Source organism: Hemicordylus capensis, chromosome 4 (genome assembly GCF_027244095.1).
Source record: "Hemicordylus capensis ecotype Gifberg chromosome 4, rHemCap1.1.pri, whole genome shotgun sequence".
NCBI classification, from domain to species: Eukaryota; Metazoa; Chordata; class Lepidosauria; order Squamata; family Cordylidae; genus Hemicordylus; species Hemicordylus capensis.
The window spans coordinates 50688570-50704312 of record NC_069660.1 but is presented as its reverse complement, the minus strand read 5'-3'; the positions used below and the strand labels follow the sequence as shown (position 1 = coordinate 50704312).

Genomic DNA, 15743 nt, shown 5'->3' with positions numbered 1-15743 from the left:
TTTGGGTGGTGGATGAATGAATGAATGAATGGAAATAAAGCTCACCTGGAACCTGTACAGACCTTTAATTACATCGGGGCAGTATTAAACACAGAAACAAAAACCATATTTAACTCTAGAATGTTCCACCTCATCAAGAGTTGAACCAACAGTTCCAGGTTCATCCAGTTCAAAGAGCATATCGCATTCAAAGGCTTCTGGGCCTCATGGCTTCCTGTACAAATTACTATTATGGTTAGCAATGTTAGTTTTCCATCCGATTGTAGTCAGTCAGCCAGCCATGAATCTCGTCATCTCTACTCATATATGAAACTCTGGACTGATGGGCAAAACCTGCCAGTCTTCAAGAAGGCGTCCTGTTTTAGACTCCAGCCCCATCAATCTGGGTCACCACAGATGCTTCTCTGACCAGATGGGGAACAACTCACTGTGGGAAACATCAAGTACAGGGGCTATGGTCTCACCATCAAAGATGCCTGCACATCACATTCTTAGAGCTTCTGGATGTGTTCTTGGCACTGAAAGCATTTCTACCTCTCCTTCAGGGCCATGTGGTCCAGCTACAGTTAAACAACACAACAGCCATTGCCTACATAAACAGGCAGGGGGAACTGTGTCCAGGTCTGTGTTTGCCCTCAGCGTGTAACTTTGGCATTGGTGTATTCACAACCAGATTAACCCAGTGGCTATACACATAAAGGGCATGGGCAGTGTACTTGCAGACGACTTAAGCAGGTCTTTCATACATCATCAATAATATGAGTGGGAAATCAGCTCTAAATATCTGAGTCCTGTATTCAGTGCCTGGGGCACTCCTGCAATAAACCTTTTTGCTACACCTCAGAATGCAAAATGCAAGAAATAATGCTCCAGAGCAGGTAACAATCCAGAATCATCGTGTGATGCATTCCAGTTGGATTTATACCCATCTGTTCAAGAACTTCTAGCTTAGTGGAGCTTATCTTTGGTCCTGTCTAAGCACTAAGCTATTGATCTTCGCTCTGCAGCGGTGGCAAGCTTTGGGAGGAGCATGTTGAAAACGGTGTTATAATAACTACTGCACTGTCCATCTAGGGGAGCTAGCTAAACACCCATAGTTCTGGATGGTTAACGAATTACAATCCAGATAAACAGGTTGTTTACCTGTAATTGATTATTTGGGAGTAATCCATTGACATCACCTCCCATTCCTCCCTGCTTCAGTAGTTTGAAAAGGAAAGGAAAGATTGTTCCGTCGAGTCAGTGTCAACTCCTGGCGACCACAGAGCCATGTGGTTTTCTTGGTAGAATACAGGAGAGGATTATCATTACCATCTCCTGCACAGTATGAGATGGTGATGCCTTTCAGCACCTTCTTATATCGCTGCTGTCCGATATAGGAGTTTCCCATATTCTGGGAAACACACAAGCGGGGATTCAAACCAACAGCCTCCTGCTTTCTAGACAGGTTACTTCCTCATTGCGCCAGTAGGTGGCTAGTAGTTTGAAGGTATATGTATATAAATAGTAACGGCAACTACAACTACACTCATGAGATACGGTGTAGATGATCGTCTACTTCAGCGGTCATCTAGGAGCTGGCAAAATTGTGCCCAAATCTCCTTTATATATTGGACGTGCTGAGCGCAAGAGGCAGAATGTGGGTGCCATGAGGAGCTATAGCATTCCACCTGTGAAGTCCTGTGCAGGTGCAGAACCCATACTTATGGATGTTAGTGGATCACTTGGAACAAACCACAATTTGCTGGGAAGGAATAACACATTGTGATTTGCTTTTAAACCAGGAATGACAGCAGCACATTTTGTTCCCTTGTGCATGTGCATGAGCCTCGGGCTAGCAATGCTAAATCATGGTGTGGTATTGCATTTGAACTTGGCCAATGTGTACCTTCCCCTCTCATTCCTGTATTTTTCTTCTTTATTTTTAGAATTTAGTGGTCAAGATCCAGACTAACAAAGTGGGTGCATTACAGATGGCTGTGAAGTCTCTTCAGCAGCATTGCTTCCCTACTAAGGCTGTACCCACCACACAGTGGGAAGAGTGAATTTTGGGGTTCTCTACCTTCCCTTCAGAGCACCTTGTAAATGGTAGAAATATGTTTCTTACAGCTTTCAAGGATATACTTCCATGAGTCACAGAGTTCTTTGGGGGACATTTGGTCCCCTTCTCACTCCTTGCCCCGGAAGTGCTCTGTACACACAAGTCACACACAAATCTGTCTCTGCGATCTGTGCAGTCCTCAGGGACATATTTTTTCTAGTTACTGGGTGCTTTGAAGGGAAGGTTGGGACACTGAAATTTGCCTTCCCCAGTGCATGCTGGTTGTGGTGCAACTAGTTTTGGTTTTCCAAAACAGGTGCACAGCTCATTTTATACTTCCACTTTGGTACTCCAGATCTTAGCCATTTACTGTATTCAGAAGTTTTTTAATGTGTGTGGGTTTTGTTTTTTTTAAAATAGAAGATACAAATAGCTTTGTCTTCTGTAACGTAAGTAATCTGACAGTGATTATTCAGGTACTGAATAATCTTTCTGCTTTTAACAAGGCTATGTGATTCTGCTACTGGAAATACTTATGCACTCATTTTCTTGCAGTTTTTGGACAATTTAAATGTGATCAAATTATACATTAAGCTTAAAGTCACATTTCCTTTCCACTGCTTTAATACTGCTTGCATCATTGTTCATTCTAATGTATCGATAAAACCCATAGCGCAAAGGGCTCAATCAGTGGCACACTGATTCCGCTTTGAAGCACACTTATCAGTAATGAACACAGCTATGTTATCTTATAGCTTTGTCCGTTATTGTAGCATAATTATAAAATCATTAACAATCAAGATCTACCACTGTCCAGAAAACGCAGCTGTAGCAAGCCAGAGAAATTGTGAGGTTCTTAATAAATTTGCAAGTTTATTTCAGTTTAGCCTCCAGCTGTTGTTGGACTATAATTACTAGTAATCATCCCCAGCCACAGTGGCCAATAAAGGATTATGGGAGTTGTAGTTCAACATCTGCAGGAGGGCTGAAGTTGTGCAGCCCTCTCTAACACCATTTTCAAGGGGTTTCTGAGTCTCAGCAGACTATCTGGAGATGCAGGGGGCTCAGTGTGGGTGAGTGGCCTGATATTTCTCTTGTGCGAGCATCCTTATGGTTGTGTGTCTAGACTTGTGCAAGAGAAGCTTAATAATAATAATAATAATAATAAATACAAACAAAGGCATGACAAAGTAGCAGGGACAAGCTACCTGTAGCCAGAAATTGGTGGGACCATAAAATTGAAAAAGTTGAAGAAAATGAAGATGTAAAAATATTATGGGACTTCCGACTACAAACACAAACATCTGCCACACAATACACCAGATATAACTAGTCAAGAAGAAAGAAAAAGAAGTCAAAATAATCGACATAGCAATACTAGGGGATAGCAGAATAGAAGAAAAAGAAATAGAAAAAAATCACAAAATACAAAGATCTACAAATTGAAATTGAAAGGCTGTGGCAGAAAAAGACCAAAATAATCCCAGTGGTAATTGGCGCCCTGGGTGCAGTTCCAAAAGACCTTGAAGAGCACCTCAGCACCATAGGGGCCACAGAAATCACCATCAGCCAATTACAAAAAGCAGCTTTACTGGGAGCAGCCTTATTCTGCGTCGATATCTATAACAACAGCAACAACATTGACAATAAAATTCTGGCATCCCAGGTCCTTGGGAAGGACTCGATGTTTGGATAAAACAAACCAGTCAATAACACCTGTCTGACTGTGTAAACAAGAAATAATTATAATTATAATTAATAATAATTAATAGAGAGAGAAATTGAGATTGCTCTTTTGCTTGCATTTTAGTGCCTTCAGAAGCCAGACCTTGCGAGTGATACAAAGGACAAGGAGTACAAACCCCATGATATCCCACAAAGACAGTCCGTTCAGCCATCTGAAACATGTCCACCTGCACGTCGAGCGAAACGTATGAGAGCAGAGGTGGGATTGCTTTTTATATGTAGAGTCTTAAAACATGATAATCCTAAAACAGAAAATGGTTTTAATAAGGAATTCCTTGTTTTGCCAGATATTAAAGCGGTTACAGTGACTTGCACACACAGTAATACTAGCAGAAAAAGAGAGTGCAAGCAAATCTCTGTGATTCTGCAGTATCTCGAGCCTGCTGAAAGATATTGAGGGACTTGTCAGCAATGGCCATGTTGTGGGCTGTAGGGGGACAGTAGAGGAATTGGGTGGAGCTGTGCAAGCAGGTATCCTTGGCCTGGTTTCTGGGCTTTCCCCTGCAGCCATGTCATTCCTGAGGATCCCTCAACAATGTCTTTTTTGTTAGGTTCAGACAATTGTAGCAGTGTTAGAATTGGTAGTTCTATTTTCCTGACATTGCTGTGTATGTGAGCCAGTATTCCTACAAATTATTTCAGGCTATGCATGCAGTTCTGACACTCACAGGCACACAATGTTTTCTCTCTGAAGTGCTGCAAACATACTCTAACTTTGGTTAAGAGTTGATGAGTGGGCTGAAGGACTGCATGCACTCTTTTCCAAAGTCATCCCTCAGTTTCTCCTCTGACATGACTTTCATGAATTGATTAAGTGCTGTCAAGTTGGTGTCGACTCTTAGAGACCACATAGATAGATTCTCTCCAGGATGATCTGTTTTCAGCTTGGCCGTTAAGGTCTCTCAGTGGTGCATTTATTGCTGTCGTAATAGACTCCATCCACCTTGCTGCTGGTTGTCCTTTTCTTCTATTTCCTTCAACTTTCCTCAGCATTATGGACTTCTCAAGGGAGCTGGATCTTCACATAATGTGTCTGAAGTATGATAGTTTGAGCCTGGTCATTTGTGCCTCAAGTGAAAACTCTGGATTGATTTGTTCTGTGATCCATTTGTTTGTCTTCCTGGCTGTCCATGGTGTCCTCAAAAGTCTTCTCCAGCACCAAAGTTCAAAAGCATCAATGCTTTTTCTATCTTGCTGCTTCAAAATCCAGCTTTCGCATCCATAGAGTGTCACAGGGAAAACCATTGTCCGAATGATTCTAATCTTTGTAGATTTAGGCATGTCATGACATCTTAATATCCTTTCCAAGGCCTTCATTGCAACCCTACCAAGTGCTAGTCTGCGGTGTATTTCTTGACTGCTGGATCCTTTACTGTTAATGATCAATCCTAAAATGCAGAAGCTATCCACCAGGGATGTGCACGTAACCGTGAAGCTGCGGTCCAGCACTGGGGTGGGGGTTCCTTTAAGGGTGGTGGGAAGGGTGTACTTACCCCTCCCGCCGCTTTTCCCCCGCCGGCGCGCATTTTGTTGTAAGCATTTGGGGCAGCAGCATAACTCCCTGCTGTCCCTTCCACCTCTTGGCAGCAAAAGGCTTCAGAAAGCCTTTTGCGCGTGGGCACGTCGTGGAGACATGACACACACGTGCAATGTGCACATGCGCAAAAGGCTTTCTGAAGCATTTTGCTGCTGAGAGGGGGAAGGGGCGGGAGTTATCCTGCTGCCCCAAATGCTTACAACAAAAGGCACGTCGGCGGGGGGAAAGCAGCGGGAGGGGTAAGTACATCCTCCGCCCGCCCTTAAAGGAACCCCCACCCCGGCGTTCAAACCACTGAACCGCCCCAAGATCGGACAGGTCCGTGCATATCACTACTATCCACCATTTCAATGTCTTCATTGTCAATTCTGAGACTGGTTGCTGTACCTGTTGTCATTCGTTTAGTCTTCTTGACATTTAGTAGTTGTCCCATTTTTTTCCCACTATGCTCCTTGACTTTCATTACTAGAGCTTGCAGATCATCCGCATTCTCAGCTATCAAAGTGGTGTCATCAGCATAGCGCAGGTTATTGATGTTTCTTCCTCCAACTTTAAAACCATGCTCATATTCTTCCAGTCCAGCTTCTCTCAGTATATGTTCAACATATAAATTGAATAAAGAGGGAGAAAGTATACAGCCTTATTCCTTAGCCGATCTGGAACCAGTCTGTTTCACCATGTTCCATCTGGACTGTGGCTTCCTGTCCTGTGTATAGGTTTCTCATGAGAACAATGAGATGTTCTGGGATGCCCATTCTCCTAAGGATATTCCACAACTTGACATGGTTGATGCAATCGAAGGCTTTTCTGTAGTCAATAAAGCACGTATTGACTTCTTTCTGGTATTCTTTGGCTTTCTCAATTATCCGGTGTACATCAGCAGTGATGTCTCTTGTTCTCTGGCCTTTTCTGAAACCAGCTTGAACATCCAGCATTTCCCTTTCCACGTAGGGCTCTAATCTGTGTTGGATGATCCTGAGCATTATTTTGCTAGCATGTGAAATTAAGCATATTGTGGGATGGTTTGCATCCACTCAAGTATGTAGTACACCGCTCTGGGCTCCTTGGAGGAAGAGCGGGATATAAAAATAAATAAATATTAAAAAAAAAAAAAAGTCTCCTTTCTTTGGTATGAGTATATAGACTGACCTCTTCCAATCTGGCCACTGTGTTGTTCTCCAGATTTGCTGGTATAATTTGGTTAGAACTTCGGCTGTTTCTTCTGTTGCCTCCCATATTTTTGTAGCGATTCCATCAATTCCTGTAGCCTTCCGACTTGGTAATGACTGGAGCGCTGATCTAACTTCATCTTCCTGTACTAGAGGTTCTTGCAAGTAAGGAATATCTTCTAGAGTATCTTGGATGTAGATGTCCCTGCTGTACAGATTTTCAGTATACTTCTTCCATCTCTGTTTGATCTTGTCTGAATCAGTTACTATCTGTCCTTTTGGCATCCCTTAACATACCAATTCGAGGTTGGAACCTCCCTCTAAGTTCAGAGATCTTTTGGAAAACTTTCCTTGTTTTTCCGTGTTTGTTTCCATCCTCAAGGTCTTTAGAGATGTTATTATAGTAACATCTACAGGGAGGGAGACTGGAGGAGGTGAGCTGTGGCTTTTTACTATCAAGCCTCCTTTGTTGGACAGCTGGGAGCTTTGGAGCTGCTCCTCCCCACCCTTCATTTGCTGGACAGACCAACTCAGCCTAGCACAGTCCTGCTGCCTAATTGGGATTCTCCCTTCCCTCAAGTGCCGACATATTCCACCTGTAGGCACTGACTGATCACATCAGCCCTACCCAGGGTCCTTTGTGAGAGGAAGAACTCTGGGGGCTGTTTAAGGGAAGAGCTGCAGCAGGCGGCGCGGCCAGCCTTCAGGCGGCCGCCAAAGCCAGCCGGCCTTTGGTGTAGGGCTGAGGGTTGGGCTGCATTCTATTCAGTTTGGCTGTTTGAGGAGTTGTAGCAATAAGTGTTCCAGCTTTGTTACTGAGATTGGGTAATGTGTTTGGGTCTGCCTGGAGATGGGGAGACAGGGGGTGTCTTCATTGAATGTGGGGCAGCTATTCCGGTGGTGGTGGGGAATAGAAGAAGTAACGTTGGCAGGTCATCAGGCCGTTCCAGGGGAAGGGTAATCAGAAATTTAATAGCTGTCTCCCCTTCTGGCTGTCCTGCCAGCTCTTTGACCTTGGGGAGCATTGCCAACAACCCACATAGCCTCACCTTGCTCCTCTGCAATGCCAGCTTGGTCCAAAATAAGCCAGAGCTCATCTGAGATTTATCTATCTATCTATCTAATTTGTATACCACCCCAAACCTTCATCTCTGGGTGGCTTATAATAACATAAAACTAGTTTAAAACATATACAAAAACTTAAAAACACTTTAACAATTTAAAAATAACCAGAAATTTAAACCCCAAAATATTAGGAAGCTGAGAAAGCTTGGGCGAAAAGATGGGTTTTCAGGTGTTTTTTGAAAATTTCCAGAGATGGGGAGGATCGTATCTCAGCAGGGTGCGCATTCCACAATCTCGGGGCAGTGACCAAGAAGGCCCACCAAACGAGTTGTGCAGCCACCAAACGAGTTGGCGGTATTTGATTATAGATGAAGGGGCTGACCTGGTATGTATTACTGAGACTTGGTTGGGGGAAGCTAGTGGTCCAGTTAGATCCCAGCTTCTTCCTCCAGGATATTCTGTGGAGGAGCACGTGAGGGTACGTGGGCGAGGAGGTGGAGTGGCTATGGTCTATCCACCACCAGCACAGTACCTCCAGTGACTGTTGCTGGTGTCTGTCTTATGTTTCTTTTTAGATTGTGAGCCCTTTGGGGACAGGGATCCATCTTATTTATTTATTATTTCTCTGTGTAAACCGCCCTGATCCATTTTTGGAAGGGCGGTATAGAAATCAAATAAATAAAAAATAAAAAATAAGGATGACATCTCCCTTACCAGGGTCCCTGTTAGGGTATCGGACCATATTGAATGTGTGTACTTAAGTTTGGGAACCAGGGATAGATTGGGACTTCTGTTGGTGTACCGATCGCCCCACTGCCCAACTGAATCCCTTACTGAGCTTACGAACATGGTTGCGGGACCTGCATTGGAGTCTCACAGACTTTTGGTGCTGGGGGACTTTAATGTTCATTTCAGGACCAATCTATCCGGGGCAGCTCATGAGTTCATAGCGGCCACGACAACGATGGGCCTATCCCAAGTGGTCTCTGGACCAACACACACGCCAGGTCACACGCTTGATTTTGTCTTTTACTCTGATCAGGGTGGTGTTCCGTGGGTGGGGACTCCTGTGATTTCCCCATTGTCATGTGCGGACCACCATCTGGTTAAGGTTGGGATTACAACCACTTCCCACCTCCGCAGGGGCGAGGGGCCTATTAGAATGGTCTGCCTGAAGAGGTTATTGGATCCAGTAGGATTCCAAGAAGCCTTGAAAAGATTTAATGTTGGCTTTGCTGGTGATCCTGTTGATGCCCTGGTTGAGAATTGGAACAACTTGCTCACCAGGGCAGTAGACACGATTGCTCATAAGCGTTCCCTCCAACCCGCTTCAGAATTGGCCCCTTGGTATCCGGAAGAGCTACGGGGGCTGAAACGGCAAGGTCGGCGACTGGAGCGCAAGTGCAGAAAGACTCGACTCGAATCCGACAGATTACGACATAGAGCACATTTAAAGATCTATGCTCAGGCGATACATGCGGCAAAGAAGCAATTCTTTTCTGCCTGTATTGCTTCTGCGAGTTCACGTCTGGCGGAGTTGTTCAGGGTTGTGAGGGGACTAGTATCTGCTCCCCTCCCATGAACCAGAATTTGGAGGCATCAGTCACCCGCTGTGATGTGTTTAATGAATTTTTCGCAGACAAAATCTCTCAGATTTGAGCCTGACCTAGATGGAGACTCCACAATTAATTTGATGTCTTAACTGGAGGTATCCAACAATTCCTCTTATGCGATTCGACTAGATCAATTTCAGTTTGTGACTCTTGTGGATGTGGACAAGCTGCTTGGATCAGTGAGGCCTACCACTTGCTCTCTTGACCCTTGTCCAACATGGCTTATTCTATCTAGCAGGGCGGCTGTTGTAGGCGGCCTGGTAGAAATCATAAATGCTTCTCTGAGGAAGGGCAGATGCCTCCTTGTCTTAAGGAGGCAATTATTAGACCTCTTCTAAAGAAGCCTGTGTTAGATCCCTCAGAGTTGAGCAATTATAGGCCTGTCTCCAACCTCCTGTGGCTAGGCAAGGTACATAAGAACATAGGAAACTGCCATATATTGAGTCAGACCATTGGTCTATCTAGCTCAGTATTATCTTCACAGACTGGTAGCAGCTTCTCCAAGGTTGCAGGCAGGAATCTCTCTCAGCCCTATCTTGGAGAAGCCAGGGAGGGAACTCGAAATTTTCTGCTCTTCCCAGAGCGGCTTCATCCCCTAAGGGGAATATCTTGCAGTGCTCACACATCAAGTCTCCCATTCATATGCAACCAGGGCAGTCCCTGCTTAGCTATGGGGACAAGTCATGCTTGCTACCACAAGACCAGAGTGTGGTGGCCTCTCAGCTCCAGACAGTCTTGGAGGAAACGGATTATCTAGACCCATTTCAGACTGGCTTTCGGGTGGGCTATGGGGTGGAGACTGCCTTGGTTGGCCTGATGGATGATCTCCAATTAGGAATCGACAGAGGAAGTGTGACTCTGTTGGTCCTTTTGGACCTCTCGGCAGCTTTCGATACTATTGACCATAGTATCCTTCTGAAATGTCTGAGGGGGTGGGAGGCACTGATTTACAGTGGTTCCACTCCTACCTCTCAGACAGGTTCCAGATGGTGCTGATTGGAGATTGTTGCTCTTCAAAATCTGAGCTTAAGTATGGTGTCCCTCAAGGCTCCATACTCTCTCCAATGCTTTTTAACATCTACATGAAACCACTGGGAGAGATCATCAGGGGATTTGGAGCTGGGTGTTATCAGTATGCTGATGACACCCAGATCCACTTCTCTGCGTCAACTTCTTCAGGAGATGGCATATCCTCCCTAAATGCCTGCCTGGAAGCAGTGATGGGCTGGAAGAGGGAGAATAAACTGAAGCTGAATCCAGATAAGACGGAGGTACTTATTGTGCGGGGTCAGAACTCCAGAGACGATTTTGATCTACCTGTTCTGGATGGGGTCACACTTCCCCAAAAGGAACAGGTCCACAGTCTGGGAGTACTCCTGGATCCACACCTCTCCTTGGTTTCTCAAGTTGAGGTGGTGGCTAGGGGTGCTTTCTATCAGCTTTGGCTGATACGCCAGCTGCGCCCATTTCTTGAGATCAATGACCTCAAAACAGTGGTACATTTATTGTTTGTTTGTTTGTTTGTTTGTTTGTTTGATTTATATACCGCCCTTCCAAAATGGCTCAGGGCGGTTTACAATTAAAACAACTTATAAAACAATGAAAAGCTAAAACAAATTAAAAACAATAAAACAACAACTAACAATTTAAAAACATTTTAAAACAAAAATTAAACATTGTCCCCAGACCCCAGCTCAAGAAAACACGTAGACTTAGTATGGAAGAAAAGGGCCACAACTTTGTTAACTATTACACAAGGCATGGCAGACTGGAACACCAGGTGATTAATCACCCTTAGAGAACAGTACGGGCCAATAGAAGCAGGTCAGAACTCTGAAATCCTACCCAGCGCCCTACTGGGCGACACACCCTGGCTCGGGAATGGGCAGGTACACTCCACCCAATTCCTTCAAAGTCAACCCCCCCTTCTGTAAGAGAGGATCTGGATACTTCTAGGCATTCATCCACCCCATTTGTTGGTAACCTCCAGACTTAACTTCTGTAATGCACTCTACGTGGGTTTGTACGTCGTCCGGAAACTTCACTTGGTTCAGAATGCTGCAGCCGGGTTGGTCTCTGGGTCATCTCGGAGACACCACATTACTCCTTTGCTGATGGAGTCACACTGGCTGCCGATAGGTTTCTGGACAAAATACAAAGTGCTAGTTATAACTTATAAAGACCTAAACTGCTTAGGTCCTGGGTATTTAAGAGCGCGTCTTCTTCTCTACGAACCCCACCGCCCATTGAGGTCATCTGAGGAGGTCTGTCTCCAGTTACCGCCAGCTCATCTGGTGGTCACACAGAGACGGGCCTTCTCGGCTGCTGCCCTGAGATGGTGGAATGCGCTCTTGCTGAGTTACGATCCTCCCCATCTCTGGCTATATTTAAAAAAAATTTGAACCCCTCCCCCCTTCTTTTACCCAAGCTTTCTCAGTTTTTTAATTTAAAAATACTGTTTGTTTAATTTTATGGTTTTTAAATTATTGTATTGTTTTAATTATTATATGTGGTGTTATATGTTGAACTGTCTTAACTTTTATATGTGTTTTAATTGTTGTTAGCCACCCAGAGACGCAAGTTTGGGTGGGGCATAAATTCAATAAATAAATAAATAAATAAAAATTGTACTGCTTCTTATATCTTCTAACAGCTTTCGAAATTCCTTATTAAGTTCCTTCCTAAGGCCTTTATCTTTCTTGACTTTGGCTTCTCTCCTCTCCTTTCATGAATACACACATTATATTGTAATTGCTATCTGCTTGAAAAGTAGGCTGTAGATGTGCATACACATACAATTATCAAAGTAGCTAGCTGTCCATTGTTTTTTGGAATTGGCTAATGGAAAGTAGTTAATACTGAATAAAATGTTAAGATGAATATATGTTATGTATGTTTCAATTATTTTTTTTGCCAAGGCTACTAATATTAAAGCTGATTCAGAGGAGCCTACTGAAACCAAATCTCACAACTTGAGACGCAGAATGGGAAGCACCCCTGCAAAGCCTGACAATGGTAAGTGCATCAAATGAAAAAAAAATAACAGAAATTGGCTAGCTAACTATACAATCGCACCTTAACACCACAAAATTAAAAAACAAACAAACAAACATCGGTTTCAAGCAGGTGGTGGGTGACATTTTAGAAGAGCGACACATTCCCCTTTTTCTCATGGGAGGAAATGCTTCTCCTAGATTATGTCTGCCATGGTATCTGTGCATCATCCAGGAACAAAAACTATTTGTTTTTTTGTCAGAGCCGGCGTGGGGTGGGGGGGGGAGGAATGTAAACTTATGCAATTCCAATCAACTAAGATTTCTTAGGCAACAGCCCTATTTTCAAGGTTTACTATTTTGTCACAAACATTTTGGAGTAATTTATATTTTTCTGTATCAGATAAAGAATCTCATGGCATAGTGAAACGGGAAGCTGTTGAAAAGAAACAACCCGTTTGGGAAAGTGACAGAGAAAAACCAAAAGGACGTTCTAAGAAAAGCTTTAATGCAGTGAGTACTCATTTGTGCTTCTTAATGCTGATTGCAGATAATATTGAACTCATAGTTTGATAGTGGAAAAACAATTCTTCAGATTGCATGATGTGATGATGTGACACTGATAGTTTATTTTTGATTTGAATAGAAAATAATGTATTAGAAGTGTTAAACTGAAACAGCTTGAAAGTAGACTGTTATGGTTGGTTTTTTAAAAAGGTTGATCCAGTGAGCTTCCATCATTATCTCCTGGATTTAGAATGAGATATCAGTCTTGGCACGCAGCTGTCTAGTGTGTGTATCAAATCCCATTTGAGATCTGTGTCAGCTTGGTACTAAATGTGAAAGCTTTTTTCTCCCTAAAAGATAAGTTGCAGGAGCTTTGTACTATTCTTGCTAAGCAGATGATTTTTCTCATCTAGTCAAGAAATCAAACCGTAAAAATAATTGGGTTCAGTTCTGGCAAACAAGAGAGTTTGATATTCTGCATAAAATCTAGCCATTTCAAGAAGTGTTGAACCACTTTTGAAAGTTAGTGTTTGAACTGGAGAATGAAAAAACTATAGGTTTATTCATTCTCTAGTTTAAACACTTAACTTTCAAAAATGGTTCAACACTTCTTGAATTGGCTAGATTTTATGATAGCTTAGAAGCTCAGCTACTAGACACTATCCTCCTGAATGAGAGAAGAGAGTCAACATGCTGGAATTACGTGTACAAATGGAAGCGTTTCACAGTATGTGCTGTGTCCAAGGGCTTGACCTGTTCAATGCATCGATCTGTCAGATCCTTCTATACCTCACTGGTCTAAAACACTCTGGACTCTTGAATACTTTTCTCAAAGTCCACCTAGCGGCACTCTCTGCAAGACACCCAAGCTAGGATGGATGTACGGTCTTCTCCCATCCTAAGAGATTCCTCAAAGTAATAAATAACATTTTTCTACCTGTCAGAGAGAGCCCATTGAGTCATGGAGTCTCTCATTGGTCTTATCCTCTCTTGATGTTGCACCATTTGAACCTCTTCTCTCTGCCTCCCTCAAATCTTTGTCTTTAAAAGTTGCTTTCCTCGTTGCCATAACATCGGCACGGAGGGTCAGTGAGCTGACAGCCCTTCAAACTGACACTCCTTATACAACATTATACCCAGTTGAAGACATCCTCCAGACAGACCTTTCTTTCACTCCTAAAGGAGTTTCTGACTTTCACCTAAAACAGGACATTGTACTACCTACCTTCTTCCAGAACCCTTCCACCCCTTTGGAGAAGTCCATGCATTTGTTAGGCAGTCTCTCCGGTACTACTTGGATAGAATAAAATCATTCTGACAAACCAACAAACGCTTTCTCTTCTATAAATGAGAAAATAAAGGATGACCTATCTCGAGACAAAGACTCTCCCACAGGCTTGTAGAACTCATCTTCATGTGCTACAATCATCAAGGGGTGTCGTCCCCCCCCGATCAAAGCACATTCCACTAGAGCCATGGCCATATCAGCATGCCATCATGGGCATCAGCATGAAAAGACATCTGTAAAGCGGCCACGTGGTCGACAGTCCTTCCCTTTGTCAAGCACTATGCTGTGGACATCTTTTCAGTGGCAGAGGCCAACTTGGCTCGGGCGGTGCTCGAAAAGGTTCTCTAGTCTAAATTCACCCTAGCATGCATCACTATCTAGGTAGCTGCTCCTGGGCTGTGGAATGCACTCCAGGCAGAAATCTGTAATCTGAGTTCATTATTGGCCTTCAAGAGAGCCCTTAAGACCTATCTGTTTGGCCTTGCCTTTCAGGGTTCTTAAACTGTTTTTAAACCGTAATGGTTCGGCCTGGTTTTCCAGGGTTTTAAAAACTGTTTTAATTGTTTTAATAATGGCTTCATGTTGTTTATAGTCTTCTATTTTAATCGTTAATTGATTTTAGTTTTGATTTAATGTATTTCTATTTTTTATTTTAATAAATATAAATAGAATGGACCCTGAACTGCAGTGTCTTCTGCACCATTACTCTTTGGTTTGGGACTCCAGTACTAGACCTATTTGCTTCCCCACTAAATCACAGGTTTCTAAGGTCTTTCACTAGGTATCTGTGTGATCGGGCCAAGGACACAAGTGCATTGACAGTGCCTTGGCCTCCTGTGTGTGTTGCTTGCACTTCTTGGGTGTGTTCTTCAGAAAGTCAGAACAGAGTCCTTAGACGTGGCCCTTATCCAAGATCATGGAACTCCATCAGAGTACTGATCTCCTTCACTAGGGTCCTCTGCTACACTGACCCTGCCTAACTCCAGCTGTCTGGATTCGGAGTGGTTGCTCCTAGGGGTTCCTCCATCTTGGCTCCACCTCCAATTCACTACTTTCCCACTTGGGAGCTCAATGGGGTCTTTAACATGCTGACCAACCTTTGAACCTCTCTGTTCAGTCTTACTCAAGTTCCTCTTTTGGAAAGTTATCTTCTTAGTGGCCATTATATCAGCAAGCAAAGTTTTGGTGTAAGGTGCCCTCTCAGGCTGTAAGGAATTCTGCCTCTTTCAAACAGATAATGTCATCCTCCAAATAGATCCTACCTTTCCCCCAAAAGTCAACTTTGTTTTCCACCACTCACAGGGTGTAGTTCTTCTTTCTCCTTTTCTCCCTTACACAAATTTATGGCGCTCCCTCAATATCAGAAGGGCTTGCAAAATTTGCATTTGTCAGGCTGAGGGCTCCTGGCTCACTGATTCCCTATTCTTAACTTTCCACCTGACCATTCTAGGCTGCAGTATCCAATATTTCCTGCTGTATTAAGGTCTGTGTTTCCCTGGTCTACAAGTACCTAGAGGCATCATGGCCCACTCAGTTCTTAGCACAGCAGCTTTCTCTGCCAACCCCCTGCTATCAGAAAGTTGCTGGGCAACTTAACTGGTCCTACATCTCTCCCTTTTTATTAAACATTATAAATTTCATTCCTTTTCTTCAGCTGATGCTATCTTTCACCATGTGGTGTTGCAGCAGGTGATAAATATCTAATGAGGTTTTGAGAAACCACTCCCACCCAATTCATACTGCTGGTATATCTCATAAAATCGATACCCACTGTGTTGGATAGG

The 15743-nt window shown here is 43.5% G+C and overlaps 1 protein-coding gene across 3 annotated transcripts in view; it reads left to right on the top strand.

The window, feature by feature from the left end:
• KDM5B (lysine demethylase 5B) overlaps positions 1-15743 on the top strand; it is a 116690-nt gene that overhangs the window by 36061 nt on the left and 64886 nt on the right. For all 3 annotated transcript variants that reach the window (XM_053246494.1, XM_053246493.1, XM_053246492.1), the window contains 3 exons: positions 3852-3986; positions 12090-12186; positions 12568-12677. In XM_053246494.1, coding sequence (XP_053102469.1) covers positions 3852-3986; positions 12090-12186; positions 12568-12677 — 342 coding nt within the window. The remainder of the gene's footprint in view (positions 1-3851; positions 3987-12089; positions 12187-12567; positions 12678-15743) is intronic.